General features: G+C 42.4%; 1 protein-coding gene across 14 annotated transcripts in view; it reads left to right on the plus strand.

Annotated features, from left to right (window-relative positions):
* The window catches only part of TENM1 (teneurin transmembrane protein 1), a 372,670-nt gene that overhangs the window by 347,398 nt on the left and 6,941 nt on the right, over nt 1-18,331 (plus strand). For 10 of the 14 annotated variants that reach the window (XM_083423250.1, XM_083423261.1, XM_083423260.1 and 7 more), the window contains 5 exons: nt 4,032-4,328; nt 8,812-8,913; nt 11,310-11,697; nt 12,343-13,563; nt 17,056-17,198. In XM_083423250.1, coding sequence (XP_083279376.1) covers nt 4,032-4,328; nt 8,812-8,913; nt 11,310-11,697; nt 12,343-13,563; nt 17,056-17,198 — 2,151 coding nt within the window. The remainder of the gene's footprint in view (nt 1-4,031; nt 4,329-8,811; nt 8,914-11,309; nt 11,698-12,342; nt 13,564-17,055; nt 17,199-18,331) is intronic. The other 4 variants (XM_083423251.1, XM_083423252.1, XM_083423253.1 and 1 more) reach the window with 1 other exon arrangement.

Raw genomic sequence — 18,331 nt, forward strand, 5'->3', positions numbered from 1 at the left:
ATCAAACTGGTCCCAGCATGCTGAAACATGAAATTTGGTAGGAACAAGCAATTTTAGCTGCTTTCAGAGGTCCCACGTGGTAGGTAGTAATTTCAGGTTTGCTAACTGCAAGGTTGGTGATAGGGATGGTGTATCCTATCCTGTTCCTGCTGGTGCCTGGTGGAATGTCATTCTCTCACCACTCATACTGTGGCATTAACTTGCAGGTAGGAGATGCCATATGTAGGATTAGCCAAATGTTGTGCCCTCCATTTGTTGTTGTTAGACTACAGCTTCAATCATCCCTGACTATTGGCTATGCTGGCTGGGGCTGATGGGAGTTGGAGTCCATAATAGCTGCATGTTGACTACCCTTTGCATATTGCAAGAACTTGTAGGATTACTGTGGCCTTCTTCAAAGGCAAGTTGAGGATCAGCAAGAGCAAAATGCATTAAGTACAGCGATCTGTAAAGAAAAGCATTTTGCCATTGCATTGCAGCTGCAAGTATTAAGAGTAGCTCTGACTGGAGTTGTAGTCCACAACAACTGCACTTATGTCTCCTGATTACACATGCGGTTTCTCATCTAGCTAGGGATTCCAGATACCGTATTTTTCACTCTATAGGACGCACCCGAGCATAGGATGCACCTTGTTTTAGAGGGGGAGAACAAGAAGAAAAAAAATCTCCCCCTCTCTGCGCAGCGCCCCTTCAGCGAAGCGTCAGGAGAAACGGAGCCCCTTCCATTTCTCCTCCCGCTTAGCTGAAGGGGCACTGCGCCTTAGCTGAAGGGGCACCTACCCTTCAGTGAAGGCAACCTGAAGCCTCTAGGGCGCGGTGGGAGCTCCTGCTGCGCTCCAGAGGTTTCAGGCAGCTATCTGGAAAGTGAGAGGGGTCGGGGCGCACCGACCCCTCTCACTCTCCAGGCTTCAGCAGAAGGCAACCCAAAGCCTCTGGAACGCAGCGGGAGTTCCTGCTGTGCTCTGGAGGCTTCGGGTTCCTTTCACTGAAGCCAGGAGAGTCTCACTCTCCAGGCTTCAGCGAAAGCAACGCGAAGCCTGTGGAGCACGGTAGGAGTGTTCCCACTGCACTTCGGTGGCTTCGCGTTGCTATCGCTGAAGCCAAGGAGCCTGCATTCACTCCATAAGACGCACACACATTTCCCCTTAATTTTTGGAGGGGAAAATGTGCGCCTTATAGAGCAAAAAATACAGTACATATTTGTTTATTCCATTTGTTGCATTTATTTTGTCCCCCAGTATTTGTTGAGACAGTTGCCTATTGTGTTCTCTGTGTGCACAGCAGGCTGGTGAAGAAAGGGACAGGGGAAATTTCCTTAGCAGTGAGAGCAGACCCCTTTGTGCATGCTCAGAAGTGCCCGCCTACTTAATACTGAGTGGGAAGGAAACAAGCTGCAGTAGCATAGTGGAGAGAGGAAACAGCTCTGGACAGGCATAGAGGAACTCTTCATCATATATTCTAGGATTCAGTACTGTTACGGAAAACAATCATTCACGGCTCATTCACACTATTGGCCCCATGTTTTCTAGGCACAGGTCTGCACTTTAAAGTGGGGTTTCTTTTTGTTTTTGCCCTGGTGCTTTCTTTGTGAAATTCTGATCTTTAATGCTGAATTGGAACAAACAACAATTTGGGTTTTCAGGGAATTGCCATTTTGCCATTTGCTCCATTTCAGTGGTAAAGAGTGGGGAAAGCACCAGGACAAGAGAAGAAAGTGCTCAGAAACAGTGCTTTAAGACATGGAACCTAGAAACACACCACAAAAGGAAGTCTGCATGAGCCCTCAGTTGGGCACCAGTAGGTCTTGGCAAAAAAACCCAAAACCTGAATCCTGGGTAAGACAGGAAAGAATGGTCCATTTGCCTATGGCAAAGAAATGGATTGTGGTGGGGATGCTTGTTTACAAAAAGAATTTGCTAGACTGAGTCCTGGTTGGCCTTAGAGGAAATTACTAGGTAGTAGAGAGAGGCAAGGAGGAACTGGGGTGGATGTGTGGGGAGGGGAATTGATGGTGTTCTCTGCATAGGGATTAAGTGATGTATGTGTATTAGAAAAGAGAGCATTTATGTTTTCGACCTATAAAGCTTTAATAGCTCAAGTCTCCAATACCTCAAGGACCAACTTGCCCTGTATGAACCTACCTGGAATCTGAGATCAGCATCTAAGGCTCTGTGCATACACCCCACACCAGGAGAAGTTTGGAAGATTGCAACAAGAGAGCAAGCTTCCTCTTGTGCAGTGACCCATGCTTTCTGTGGGCTGCCCTTCCAGCACTGGGCAAATATATATTTATTCTCCCAGGTAATTTGGGCAGGGCTAAAGGTCTGGCTTTTGATTATCTATATTTTTAGTGTTCACCTTTATGCAGGTGGGGTGGTTATTTAATGTTGGGTTGGGGTACCTGTGGCCCTCCATATATTGGTAGGCTGCAGCTTTCATTCGCTTTGGCCATGCTGGCTGGGGCTGATGGGAGTTGTAGTCCAACATCTGGAGCACTTCAGCAGGTTCCCCACTGCTGTTTTACATGGTTGGATGGTTTTTGTAGATTTGGGTATATGTTTTTAATGGATTGTGAATGTATATTTTGTGAGGTATTGTCCCTGTAAATCACTTTGGTACACCTTCTGGCAGTGTGAACTGCCAGATGCATAAATAAAATATATTGAAAGTGGTGTGACCCATGCTCAGGATCACACCATTCTTTCGCTGCAAAGGTGTAGAAGTGGCAGTAATCCAGTGAGGGGAAAGCACATGCCTCAAGCCTTCATATTTTCCTAGACACCAGACCCCTGGTGAGCTTTGGCACATAACAGCCTTGAGAAAACTTATATCATCCTGAATCAGAATAAAAATGAGAGTGTATGGCAGTGTCAGGTTTCTAAGAAACCAAAGTTATGTTACAGTGGACTTCAGTGGCCTGCTTCATGAAAGGAAGGGTGTGGCCAGAGATGGGAGGGACGAGGCTACGGAGAATTACTAAATAATCAGGCTTGTTACCATGAGACTGAAACCAGAAGTATCTGTTTGCCAATCTGCCAGTAAATTGAAATATTCATTTGAGGCCCTTACCTGAGTTTCTTCTGTAAGAATGAGGCAAGATTCCTGAAAGAAGATCTGCCCCTGAATAGACCTGAATGATCACTTAGATCAACTGGGAAAATTCTACTCATTGTGCTGCACCCTATAGAACAGGCATTCCCAAACTCGGCCCTCCAGATGTTTTGGGACTACAACTCCCATCATCCCTAGCTAACAGGACCAGTGGTCAGAGGTGATGGGAATTGTAGTCCCAAAAACATCTGGAGGGCTGAGTTTGGGGATGCCTGCTATAGAATATAATAGAGCAGAAACAAAACACACAATTCTGCTATTGCCTCCAAACTGTGCCCTTTCCTCTGCCATCAGTTACTCCAGACATATTGTAAAGACATACCTTTTAGCACAGGATTCAAGATTTGCCCCTATTTTATTGGCTTCAGTTCCCAGGATTCCTCTATTTCTTTTTATCTGCTTTTCTATTACCATTTTACTAGTTTTGTGTTTTATTTTTGTTTTAATGATATTGTTTCTTGTTTTAATGCTCTACACCACTTAATGTTCCTTCAAATATGTGTGTGTTGATAGGGAAGAAGGGCTTTTTGATGGCAGTCCAGCTTTGATACACCCTCCTGGAGGAAGTAAGACTGGTGCTACTATTATATTGCTTTTGGTTCTGGAGTAACATGGTGTTTTTTTTTGCCCAGAGTTTTCAAATTGATTGTACTCTCTTAAGTGGTTAGATAATTCATTTATCATATTTTATTATGTTGGTTTAACTATTTGTTTTATATATATATATATATATATATATATATATATATATATATACATATATATATAAAGTTATATTGGATCTTGAAGCCTGCCTCCTTGGAGTCCTTATTTTGAATGAAGGTATGGTTTTAAAAAACACAAAATAAATAAAATGCATATCTTCATCTACAGAATTGCTTCAGTTGAATTTGTGATGCTGTTCTTGCTTTATAAATTAGGCCCACAACAGAAACCTGCTCTCAATTGATTTTGACCACATCACAAGAACAGGGAAGATCTATGACGACCATCGGAAGTTCACTCTTCGGATTCTCTACGACCAGGCAGGCCGCCCAATCCTTTGGTCTCCCCTCAACAAATACAATGAAGTCAACATCACTTACTCACATTCTGGATTAGTGACCTTTATCCAGAGAGGGACATGGACCGAAAAGATGGAGTACGATCCAGGTGGGAAGATCATTTCCAGAACATGGGCAGATGGAAAAATATGGAGCTACACATACCTAGAAAAGGTGATTCATTTTTGTAAATGGTTTGTGAAGATTGCAGTGTAAATTTGATTATCCACATTTAGAAACTCAGAGAAGCCCCCACTGGGGAGAAAATAATTGGATTTAATTAGATTATTATTAATAATAATTACTTGCAAAAATGGCTTCTGAACTATTTAAAGCACTGTTTCCCAAACTTGGGTCTCCAGATGATTTCAGACTACAGTTCCCATCATCCCATACCACTGGTCTTGCTAGCTAGGGATGATGGGAATTGTAGTCCAAAAACAGCTGGAGTACCAAGTTTGGGAAATAGTGCTTTAAAGTGTAAAACCAAATATAAAAATATATACACACATGTTAAAATACACCCAAAACAATCTCATCAAAACAATAAATACATCCATAAATAAAAATGCACAATAAAACAAGCCCATTAAAACAGCAAAACAATTAAAACAGCAACTAAAACTATCAGATCAGGAGGTCTAAACAGGTGTGTCTTCAGTATCCAGCAGAATGTCTGTACAAATATAGGGCCTCTCATATTTCAGCAGAGAGAGCATTGAACACTGATGCAACCCAGAGATGGGGAATCTGGTATCTTCCAGATGTAGCTGGACTCCAACTCCCAGCCAGCATTGCCAATGCTCAGAGATGATGGAGGTTGTAGTCCAGCAACACCTGGAGGGCCACAGCTTCCCCATCCTTATTCTAGACTAAATAATTTTTATTTTAGATGAAGGATCTAAATTAGCAATAATTGAGGAATTCAATTTCTATGAAATCCAGTGGGAATTGATCTCTCAGACTTATAGAGCTGCTCACAACATTAAATATCTTTGAGATTTCATATTTCTCCAGTTCTTGCAAAACAGTTGTCAACTGATAAATCTTACCTAAACACAGTAATGTGTGTGTTTTAGAGTAAGATACTTTAGAAATGCATACGCACTGAGATAAAACAATGCTTTACAGTACATGCAGTTTTTCAGGGGGAATTTTTAATCTAAAAATTGGTGCATAGATTGGATGGGATGGACCTTTGAATGAACACATGTGAGACTAGCATGTAACTGTCCATCTCTAGCCCAAACTGAGGGGCCCAAACAGAATATGCTGAACCTGTGAGGTGTCATTGGTTCTTACACAACTCAAACATCCTCATCATCGTCATTATTAGACATAAGAAGGCCCTGCTGGATCAGGCCAATGGCCCATCTAGTCCAGCATCCTGTTCTCACAGTGTGTTGTCAGAGTATATTACGGCGAGCAACCCTCTCCTCCATGAATTTGTCTTAATTCTCTTTCAAATCAAAGCTGTCTACGTTAGTGGTCATCATTGCCTCCTCTGGGAGCAAGGAATTACTATTACTTACATTTGTTTGTTCGTTTGTTTACATTTCCTTGAAGGAGCGCAAGGTGTCATATGTGGTTCTCTTCCTCTTTCTATTTTATCCTCACAACCAGAGAGGTACAGTAGGCTGAGAGCCAACGACTAGCCCAAGGTCACCCGGTGAGCTTTGCAGCTAAGTGAGGACAAGAACCAGAGTCCTCTCTGTGTTATTCCAACACACTAACCACTATGCCATACTGTCTTGGAGAGGGGTTGTAACACAGGGGTGGAGCATGAGCTTTTGCGGGCAGAAGGTCCCAGATTCATTCCCTGAGATCTCCAATTAAAAGGATTGGATAACAAGGGATGGAAAAGACTCTTCTCTCTGTCCATTACAGAGTAGGCATTACTGGGCTAGATGGAGAAACAGTCTGCCCAGGTAAAAGGCAGCTTTTTATGTTCCTTTGTATATTAATGTGGAGCTCTCATGTTTAGGGATGGTTTGAACAAGTGAAATGGAGAGGTTTCCTGCTAAGGTCAGGACCCCCCTCCTTTTGCAGAAACCACTAATGAGCAGAAAGGCCTAAATGTCTGCTAACAGCTAATGACAGAGCGCCACTGAAAGTTACCTATTGGATTTAAATGGGCCTTGGGTGACATAGTTATGAGTGATGCAAAGATGAAATGTGGCATTTCATCTCCGTATCTGTGTTATCCAAGTCATCTCTACAGCATGCACTTTAAACTCGGAGGGGGGGGGATTACATTCCACATTACAAGTGTTAATGCTCAGTTTTACAATTCTTAAGGTGGCTTTGTGAGCATTAACTTTTCAATATGACAAGCTGCCTCTTAAGGGGCTGGGGGGGGGGGGAGGACATGCTGGTTAACACATCCCAGAAGATTGACATGGTGAGATTTCAACAAAAAAAATACATTTCTGCAAAAGGGAAAGCGGGGGGGGGGGGTGATTTTTCACCAACCCCATACCACCTCTAGCACCAAAAGGCTCCCAAACCCATGGAGACAGTGCTTTTTTTCTGGAGGTACTGAAGGGTACACAGTACCAGCACCCCCCCCCCCTAAAAAAATGTTAAAATTGTGGCGCTTACTGTAACAAGATCATGGTGAGTACCAGCACTTTTTTTCTTTAAAAAGGGGGGGAGCACTGCATGAACGCAACTTTCACAGGCACAAGAGGCTTCAGAAGAAAGGGAGCGTCAGCAAAATATATCCTCCCCACTTCCATTTATGCATCTTCCTTGCTGGAGTGGTACTGTATTCTACAAAGGAAAACATCACAATACACCTGCTGGCAAGATGACACTTTATGTATCTGATGAAGTAGGCTGTAGTCCAGGAACGTGTATGCTATAATAAATTAGCCTTTAAGATGCTACAAACCCCTTAGTTCTTTTCGCAATACACATCATCTTCATTTTTAGGCTTTTTCAATGCATTGGGGGTTGGATCTAAAGAGCCAAAGAGCAGAAAGAAAATAACTGCTGGCATTTTTCTGCAAGAGTTTGTGAAGCGGTTTAACAGGTAGCTCAATCATTTTCACACTTCCCTTGTGCAAGGGAAGGGGGATCCTTTTTTACTGAAACTTGTTGCCCCACTTGGTGCTCTAGCGCAAAGCGAGAATTTTCTGCGAATGCAGAATAAGTTCTGCATACAAAAGGGTGGTTTTGGATCCACCCCAATGTTCTTCTGAGCTCATGAGTGTTGCTTCATGGTGTTTTCCCCCTCCCAACCCAATGGTTTAATCACAGTGTTGGAGAAAGCTTGTACTCAGTTTATGCATGAAGTAAGAGCATAATGAAATTTATGAGACAAACACTGGCATGGCTACTAGCTTGCTAAAAAGCAGGAAAGAGAGAGGGATTTCTGGTCACCTTCCCAGAGCAATATGCACAGGTATACCACCAAATACTGCTGTGCAAATTACTTGTCAATTTCCACATCGAGAATTAAAAAAATACACACGTTAATACAGGTGGCAAACATTTTGCACGGGGGTTTTGTTCCTGCCTGCCCCCTCACGTGTTGGCGGAGCATATATAAGCCTGCTCCGTCCTGTGACGTATCTGTTCTTCCTTCTTCCGGGTCCAAAAGGACCGGCATGTTGGCAGTCGCACATCAGCTGGAAACACCTAAAATTTCTCTGCCTGTACATGAAAGCAAATAGCTGTAGCAACCTAAAACGAAATTAAAAATAGCATCAAGCAGTGATGCAATAAAGATTTACTTAGACAACTTATTTCAGGCTGTACAATCTGTTTTTAAGCGCAAGGGAGATAGAATCCTTATAAAATTAATCACAGATCAAAAAGTGTTGGTTTGGCTTATTGGCCATCCACTATTTGTGGCCACTACCAATGACCTCCCCTCACTTGGGTCCTCTGGCATACACAGAGGGCTGCAGAGGACAGGACATGTAGGACATGCAGGACATGCAGTGACATGTAGAAAGTACAGAATAAGAGCCTTTCTTGTGCTACTCAGAGGGTATTCCTGCTACTACTCACTTCTTAAAAACTGCTGATTATAAAACTGTTTGGTGCCCGGGGTCCTGTTCACTAAGGGGTAGATGCACTTACCTAATGGTAAGCTGGTGTGTGAATTTGTGGATCCCTGAGCCTAATACACATTTCAGATACGAACTCCTCATATTTACACAATGACAGTGATAATAAACCCAATCTTATTTATAAGGGTCTTAACAATCATCCTTCCTGAAACAGATTTTTTTTAAAAAAGCATTCACTGTAAAAAATATTTCCAAATGTCTCCTTTGCATTTAATAATTACCAAACAAAAAAAATGCATATGTGAACATATCCTTCTCTCAAACATGGATTTCCAGAACCCCTTTTAAAATACGTAAGCACTTGAGTAGATTCTGTATTCCCTTTCCTGGTAAAAATAAGTCTCACCACATCCAAAACTACATATAGGCTCAGTTCGGACATCACATCTAAATGTGGATAAAGTAAAACTATGGTTTGGGGTGATTTCCAAATTGAGAACCATGGTTTGTGACTGGCTGGAAAAGACAGAATTAGAAACAATGGTTTGACATAGGTAAATACCATGGTTTGTGCTGACTATGATATGAGACGATGTCTGAATTAACTAACTGTAGTTAATGGTCACCTCTACCTCCAGAGACTGCTGCACAACAGAGACGGGAGTAAACTTATGAAGCTGAGTGCTGAGAGGATGAAAAAAGAAGGCAGACAAGCAGCCCTAAACCAGGGTCTGCCTGTGGTATGTTTGAAAACTCAAACCATGGTTTGGGTTCCAAACTATAGTTGGTACAAACTATGGTTTGGGATGGTGTCTGACTTGAGCCAACTTGTATTCTATCTGTATTCTGTCTCAGTACGTTTGCGTGCATTTTGTTGAGCTGAAAAGACATTTCTAACAATTGTTCATATATTTGTGTGTGTTTCAGGAATGTGGACAGGAAGGCTCAATTCAGTCATCCCAACTCCCGCCAGTCCCTTGAAGGGACTTAACAGGGACAAACTAATAGTTACAATGAGAGATCTATGATCTCCTATAATCTCCCCACCAGCACTGCTGCCCTATAAACATCCACATGAGGTTTGGATGAGCCAAAAGAAGAGGGTTAAGTCTAGACACACAGACTGGAGCTGCTATTAGTTGCAGAGTGGTAAGCATACAGGTACTATAAAGGGGCCCACATATGTCCTCTCCTCAACAAATAGCAGCTCCAGGGAGGAGTGTAATCTGCACTGGAAAATCGACACCGGGCAAACACTGCCTAAACCTCCAGTGCCAGCACCCTTATCTACTACTCCTATCTTGTTTGAAGAGAATTACAATATGTCAGGACATCTCACCAGAGGCCTCTCAATTACAGGCACACCCACCCACATGCTTACAGTATGTGTGTTCTATGCAACCATGTGTATATATGCAATTCTGGGAAATAAATAAATAGAATCATACCAGGAAATGGCAGGAAAGAACTGGAGAGTTCTTGTGGCTCACGAGGAGATTCTCCCCAGAGCCCAAAGAGGAGGTCAATGATGGCTGAGGAAGCCCCAAAGAGACCTGAGGCACAGCGGGGCTTCATTTAGGCTGCTCAACCTCCCTGCCCAACAACTGACATGTAGGGTGGCGCAACAGCAACACCTTGCCTTCAGCCAGCCCCAGAGCTTCAACTCTAGATATTTTGGTCTGGATTGGAGAGAGCACCTCTTCAAGCAATCGTTGCTCCATTCCAAATACTTCTGGAAGTTATATTTTGTTAAGGGTGCTGTGAGTTATTAGGAGACTCCAGTTCCTTTCACAGTCTTGCAATTCCCAGAGCAGTTTAAAAGCCAATCCTTCATGGGGAATATAGGAATTGTAGCTCTGGGAGGGCAGTAGGGCCCCCCTAAGAATTATCAGCATCTTTAACAAACTACAGCTCCCAGAAATCTTTGGGGGAAGCCATGGCTGTTTAGAGTGGTACTGTACTGTTTTAAATGTTTGCTTTAAATGTATGCTGTGAATGTTGCCTTTGCTTTTTGCTGGCACTCTTTGTTTCATAACTTTCTACAAAGGCTAGAGACTTACTTTAAACAAGAGGGGTGGGAAGGCACCAGGGAAGGCCTTCACGGACCCCAGGTTGTGAACCAATGTCATCTTTTGTTGCTTGTTTGGTCTGTGCAGCAAAAGGAACAAACATGTAAACATTTGGGAGCAGAAAACGGGCCTATAGTTTAGTCTGTCTCTGGGAGCAGCTTCAGACATTTCAGAGAGAGGGGATACAACACCCTTGATACACATCTGCCTCAATGTCTGAAAAGCAAGCTCCATGGATAGTGTTTGCAAAAGCTTTCTGCACATGCACAGCTTGTACATTCCTGCTGCACCCGATTCATTGACAGATGCTGCAGCAGTGGTGTACTAAGAGTCACTTTGAAGCCTCTTAAACCAGCCAGTTTTACTTGGAAAGGGAATGAATTAGGAATGCTCAGTGTCTTACAGGATCAAGAAGCCACTAGAACTTGTTCAAATGAAATGAAGGGGAGGATCGATACCTATTTTGCTGCTCTGTGCTCATGATACAAACTCACCTTTTGATGACTTTCTGAAACCTGAGTGGTTTTATGTTGCTTTCATTGGTACACATAACTAGTCATGGGATTCCCTAATTAGATTTAAACAAAAGAAAAAAAGTTATAACTCGTTTGCAAGTCGGGTTAGGGGTGAAATTCTATTCCGTTCACATTTTACAGTGAATCTCCCTAATTCACACTTCTCCACATTCACAAGCTAAAGCACAACCATCCTTCAAAGTTCACACTTCTCTAAATTTTGCAATGCACCTTCTACAGCCAAGTAATGCATACAAAAATGCATAGACTGTGGTAAATATATATATTTGTGAAAATGACATACAAAAATACATTATATTAGGAGAAATAGCCCTTCAAAAAGGTGTGCATTAGGAGATACTTGCACTAAAATGCTGACAAATTTTCGTTACGAGTGTGTGTGTGTGAGAGAGAGAGAGATAGAGAGAGAGAGAGAGAGATTTTTTGGAGAACTGAGCCCAATATCAGAAAAATGGGAAACTGAGAGTGACCAAAATCAACAAATTTGCTTGCAAGTCATTGTGCTTGTTGTTTCTGTGTTTTTTCTTTCAGTCTGTGATGCTTCTCCTGCATAGTCAGCGTCGTTACATCTTTGAGTATGACCAGTCAGACTACCTACTATCTGTCACCATGCCAAGTATGGTACGCCACAGCTTTCAGACAATGCTGTCTGTTGGATACTTCCGCAATCTCTATTCCCCACCAGACAGCAGTGCATCTTTCATCCAGGACTTCACCAGAGACGGACGGCTTCTGCAGACCCTCTACCCGGGTACAGGGCGCAGGGTTCTCTACAAATACACCAAGCAGTCCAGACTGTCAGAAATTCTTTATGACACCACGCAAGTCTCCTTTACTTATGAAGAGTCATCAGGTGTTATTAAAACAATACACTTGATGCATGATGGGTTTATTTGCACCATCAGATACAGGCAAACAGGTAGGTTGAAACTGTATATTATTATTTGGGCTGTGTCATATATTTGTGGTATATAGTAGTCATTTCACTGCACAGTTAAAAATTCAATACCTTAAGGTTTTTTTTAAAAAAATAATAATATTATGATTACCTTTAGCTCATCTAGTATGGGAGCATGGCATAATGGCTGCCACAACTGAAAGAGAAGAAGAAAAATGGGACCACAAAATGGTAGCAGCCACTCCATCATGGGGAAAAGGAGCCTGCAGCAGTCACCACCATGTTTAGTGACAGAGAGAAGCTGCTTTTGCCTCTGTTAATAGATTGGAGGGCGGATATCCAGCCCTGCATTCCAGTGGAATGTGGGTATATTAAGAGGGAGGGGGTTGTTCATTGTAGAAAAGGCCAAGCCAGCATAAATAAGAACTGAGCAGAAATAGCTGGCCTCTCACCTGTGGCAGATTTTTGACAGGATGTGGACTGAGGTAATTTCACAGGTGCCATAGGAGGTACTGGCAGCCACACTGGTGCTTGTGGACATCATATTGATGACCCCGGTGTAGCTAGTCCTTCAGGCAGTCTTGTTTTATTATTCCACTATTATTACTATTATATACTTTTGTGCTGTTTTCTTTCTTAAACATTTGCCCAATGTTTTATATGTAGGTCCACTTATTGGTCGCCAGATATTCAGATTTAGTGAAGAAGGTCTTGTGAACGCCAGATTTGACTACAGCTACAACAACTTTAGAGTAACCAGCATGCAGGCCATGATAAATGAAACCCCTCTCCCTATTGATCTGTATCGCTACGTTGATGTGTCTGGTAAAACTGAACAATTCGGAAAGTTCAGCGTAATCAATTACGACTTAAACCAAGTTATAACTACCACCGCTATGAAGCATACCAAATTCTTTAGTGCCAATGGCCAGGTGATTGAAGTGCAATACGAAATCCTTAAATCCATTGCCTACTGGATGACCGTTCAGTATGACAACATGGGCCGCATGGTGATTTGCGACATCCGAGTTGGAGTCGATGCAAACATAACAAGATACTCTTATGAATATGATGCTGATAGCCAACTTCAAACTGTGTCTGTGAACGACAAAACCCAGTGGCGTTACAGCTATGACCTCAATGGAAATATCAATTTACTTAGCCACGGAAACAGCGCTCGGCTTACTCCTCTGAGGTACGATCTCAGAGATCGTATCACAAGGCTGGGGGACATTCAGTACAAAATGGACGAGGATGGTTTCCTCAAACAAAGAGGAAATGACATCTTTGAGTACACCTCTAATGGCTTTCTGAACAGAGCCTACAACAGGGTTTCTGGGTGGACAATCCAGTATTGCTACGATGGGCTGGGGCGACGGGTAGCCAGCAAATCAAGTTCTGGACAACACCTCCAATTCTTCTACGCGGACCTTTCCAATCCAGTAAGAGTTACTCACTTATACAATCACAGTAGTTCAGAAATAACTTCCTTGTATTACGACCTTCAAGGTCACCTAATAGCCATGGAATTAAGCAGTGGAGAAGAATATTACGTTGCCTGTGACAACACCGGCACACCTTTAGCTATCTTCAGTAGTCGAGGTCAAGTGATAAAAGAAATTCTTTACACCCCTTACGGAGAGATCTATCAGGACACAAATTCAGATTTTGAGCTCATTATAGGTTTCCATGGAGGGTTGTATGATTCACTCACTAAACTGGTGCACTTGGGGCAAAGAGATTATGATGTCATCGCTGGGCGCTGGACAACACCAAACCACCATATCTGGGAAGAACTGAAGAACAACCCCAAGCCATTTAATCTGTATGCATTTGAAAATAATTATCCAGCTGGCAGAATCCAAGATGTGGCTAAATACACAACAGGTAAAGCATTTATTTAATTGGGTTGTGGGGGAGGGTAGTTTCTGGTCCAAATTTTAAAGACAGGAGTGCGTAACCTAAGGCCCAGGAGCTAAAGGGGATCCTCCTAACCTCTCTGTATGGCGTTTGGAACTCTCTGCAGAATACGCAAACCACTGAGCCTGTTTCATGCTCAGAAGTTCAAGGTGTTACTTTTAGTATATGATAACTTGGGACCACTTTACCTACGAGATCACTTTACCCCACATGTATACACTCAACCACTTGGATCGGTGGAATTGGCACTGCTGCAAGTGCCACTTAATGCTCATTCCGCATTTGTAAGAACTCAGTTGTTTCGTGCGGCGCCACCTGTACTTTGGAACTCCCTGCCTCTTGAAATCAAGCAGGCACCTCCACTTTACTCTTTTCGGTGCCTGCTAAAAACATTCTTGCTAGCCTGTCCAGATGCTTAGAAAGTTGAGGTCATTTTAAAATCTGCTTTAGTTTTAGGTTTGTTTGTTTTTCCTTTTGCATGTTTTAAAGTAGGGCTGTAATTTATTATTATTATTATTATTTGCTGTCTTTTTTTGTAAACGGCTTCTTACAATCAAACGGTTTTCTTTAAATTTTATGAAATAAATAATGAAAGTCTTTTTGCCTTACTTTACTCTTTTTGGCACCTGCTAAAAACATTCTTGCAAGCCTGTCCAGATGCTTATGTCCTTGAACTCTTACAAAGTCTCTAGTCCGCCTGGATATAGCTAGGAAAGGGGTGTGTGAGAGAGAGTGTGTGAAAACTATCTTAGTGTGTTGTTGTTTAGTCGTTTAGTCGTGTCCAACACTTCGTGACCCCATGGACCAGAGCACACCAGGCACTTCTGTCCTCCACTGCCTCCCGCAGTTTGATCAAAGTCATGCTGGTAGCTTCGAGAACACTGTCCAACCATCTCGTCCTCTGTCGTCCCCTTCTCCTTGTGCCCTCCATCTTTCCCAACATCAGGGTCTCCCAACATCAGTGTACAAAGATGTAAATGTTACCTCTGTTGCTCCGCCCACTTTTGCCTCTGGCCCTGTCCAGGCCTGACATGTGGTCCCTGGAATGGAACACTTCCCTCAGGCTAGAAAAGGCTCCCCCAATGCTTTTATGACAGTGGATCTTGTGAATATGTTCAGACAATTTCTGCAAACGGTTTCATTGAATCTCTGATTAATTTTGAAACAAAACGAATTAAGAAATCAGTCAATTTATTTTGTATAGCCAGAGGCCTTTAACAATGAACAGCAGGGGGCAAGAGCAAGGCTGTCCTCTGAAATCACACAACACAAACTATAAAAGATTACAGCACAAAAAATTACTGCATAAAAGTTTTAAAACTAGAAATCATTAACATAGCTCGAATGGAGCTTCTTATATACCACCTTTCCTTCCAGGTTTTTTTTTTTTATTAAACTTTTAATTGAATTTTTGTTACATGCAAAAACATGTAGATACTGGAAAAGAAGGTAAGGGGGGAGCAGAAAAATGAAAAAAGCAATGCAGAATGAAATATCAACAGCAAACCAGTCTACCAAACTAAAGTCATATTTCACTGAATATCCCAGGTATTTAAGGCAATATGCAAGCATGTTCTTCCCCATTTTATTGCCTACCTGGGGGTAGACCAGGGGTTCCCAAACTGTGGTCCACAATCTTCATGCAGGTGGTTGTGGTTCAGGATGGGAAATGGCAAATCCAGTGCAATAAAAACTCATATTGATCATATTGCTTCTTTTCTTTCTAAAATCAGGTTTTACTGTATTGCATTTTTAATTTTATGGAATTACAGTTCCTACAGCAGGCAGAAAAATCAATCCAGTTCATACAATTCGTATTTTCCATCCAGAATGGAAACCAATCCAGTTCATACAATTCGTATTTTCCAGCTCCTAGGGGCCATGGGGGCTTTAGCCCCCACAGTAAAACATTTGAGGGGCTGGGCCCCCACAATATTAATGGACATTCCCTTTCAAATGATGCGTATGATGCGTATGCATTAAAAATGCAATACAGTAAAACCTGATTTTAGAAAGAAAAGAAGCAATATGATCAATATGAGTTTTTATTGCACTGGATTTGCCATTTCCCATCCTGAACCACAACCACCTGCATTACATGACGCGTCATGTAATTGATTATGCAGGGTGGGACTTACCTGGGCCCCCACAATATTTTTTTCAAGTTTGCACCCCTGTTTGCCACTGTTGTTTTCAATCTGCAAGAGATATGTAATCGGTTACATTCCTGGCCCCCATTTGCCTTGAAATGAATGGTGTGGAATAACAGAATTACTGTGTAATATATTACATAAAATTCCAGAACAGCGGACAGGGAGATGAATAAGGTAGTTTTGGTCAGAGCTGGGCAGTGCGATGGAAATAGAATTGCTTCCGCCAAATGCAGGTTGCCGCCTGCATTTTTTATCCTGTACCTGTCACTCCACTTCTCCCATGATACAGCTCTATGTGACCTAACATGAGAGTTACATGAAAATGTAACACATCTTTCAACAGCCACTTTTCAAGAATTAAATGAAAGCAACTTCAGGAGCAGGTGATTTGACGTGGAGAATCAGCAGTGGGAGAGTGTGCCTGACCATTCCTTGCCACCAATTTTCCCACTTCAGATTGCTGCTAACAAGCTGCTTCCCTCCCTCTCCCCTGAGCTTCCATATACATGCTTATCCTTGCAAGCCATGTATGTAGAAAAGGGTTAAGCACCTCTTCTCCCCACTGTTATTTTTCCACTCAAAATTACTCTCTTTTGGATTGTTTGTTCTTAAAAAATATTTATAGACTGCTATTTCATGAAATTGTAGCAAAACAATTTAAAATAAAAATGCATAAAACCATACAGTAAAACATAGAAATGTTAAAAACAGACATCAATTAACCATTGTGGAAATATACATATGCCTGCATAGACGTAGTGGAATGGAAAAGTTTTCAGCAGGCGTTTAAAACACATATGACCTTATATTTGTACATGGCCACAAGTTGGAATATAATTCCAATATCACTCAGCTATGGGAAATGCAACACTTCTGAATATTCCACCCTGTCACCTTGTCTACAGCACCTTTTGATTCATATCTGAGCAGCCAAAGAAGGAAGAGGCTTGAAATATTTTTCTTTAAGACTTGAATCTCTTTTTTCTATAGTTGTAGGGTTTCCAAAAGTGAAAATCCGGAAACAAAAGTGGTTGAGCTTTTTTGTAGTCAAGTTGTTTAGCAAAATTGCAAAAATCTCAACTTAGCTTTTTTAAAGGAAATTACAAAAATCTACACTGCCAACATGGGTTGCCATACATCCGGATTTTCCCAGACACGTAAGCAATTTCCCAGGTGCTGTTTACGAGGGCCAAATCCCGGCTGTGTCCAGGAAAGTCCAGGCGTATGGCAACCCCCCCCTATAATTGTCATACAGTACTTCTTGTCTTCAGCATGTTAATTGTATTCTGTTTGGCTTTTTTTGTAGACATTGGAAGTTGGCTTGAGTTGTTTGGGTTTCAGCTTCACAATGTACTCCCGGGATTCCCAAAGCCAGAAGTGGATGCTATGGAGACAACATATGAACTTGTACAGCTTCAAACAAAGACCCAAGAATGGGACCCTGGAAAGGTTAGCAAAAAGACACATTCCTGCGTTACGTGACTTCTAGGGAAAAAACAGGATACATATTTATTTTCATCTTTCCTCACTCCACCCTTGGGGTTTATGTTGGAGGGCAGGGGTGCAGGCTCCCCATGGTCCAAGATGCCCCAACCACCATCGGGGCAAAATGTTTTCCTCCCTTAAGCTCCACAATCTCATAGTAACATTATTATGTCACTTACTCTAAAACAGAGATATCCTAGTTCTGTAACCTATGGGACCACTTTATTCTCCATACAGAGGGAAGAGAAGACAAGGACCTCTGCTGACAGCCTTTTCTATTAAGCATCCATCCGGATTTGTTTGTGAAAAATAGTATGGGTGTTACTTGATTTCCACTGTTTGTTGAGCATTCATTCTGATTTGAGCTCTAGAAGGCTCTGGAATGCTCTCATCAGTTCTCCGGGGGGGTGTGGGGTGTAGCGTGGCTTGGCTTGGCTTGTGAAATCTTGCAGCAGTGTCTCAAAGCCAGCATACTGAGCTGGCCTTCCCCTTCCCCTCCCACCCCCCAAGCAAGGTGGAGAGCTTAAAACCTCTTTTCATGATGAGTAACCCAAGTAAACCCAGTGTGAAAAGAACTTTTGAGCTTTCTGCCTTGCTTGGGGGACAAGGCATGGTGCTCAGGACGCCAGCTCTGGAAAACTAGGGATGATCTTGCTTGAACTCAGCTGCCTCACAAGATCTCGTGAGAACTGTTCAGAGCTGGCGTACTGAGTGGGTCTTTCCTGGCAAGCAAGGTGGAGAGCCAGACAAAAACTTTATAACCAGGCCTTTGGCCTTTAACTACCTGTGGCCTTTTAGAAGTGGGTGGGGTATTTTTTCATGCATTTCTTCTGTTTTTTTCTCTTGTTTTCAGTGTTGCTTTGTGAGCAGGGTAGGTGGGTGCCTGTTTGGTTATTTGGTTGTAAGTCGCTTTGGGTTTCCCTGGGCAAGATAAAGCGGCTAACAAATGCAAACAACAACAACAACACTATTCTCATGCGAGGTGCCCCCTAAGTGGATCTGGCACAGAGAGCACCTTGCTTGGCATTTGACTTACACAATTTCAACCAGCCCATCTTCAACCACGTATAGCTGAAAATGTGCAAGTCAATTGCACG

This window comes from Podarcis tiliguerta (genome assembly GCF_965153285.1).
Source record: "Podarcis tiliguerta genome assembly, chromosome: Z".
NCBI lineage: Eukaryota > Metazoa > Chordata > Lepidosauria > Squamata > Lacertidae > Podarcis > Podarcis tiliguerta.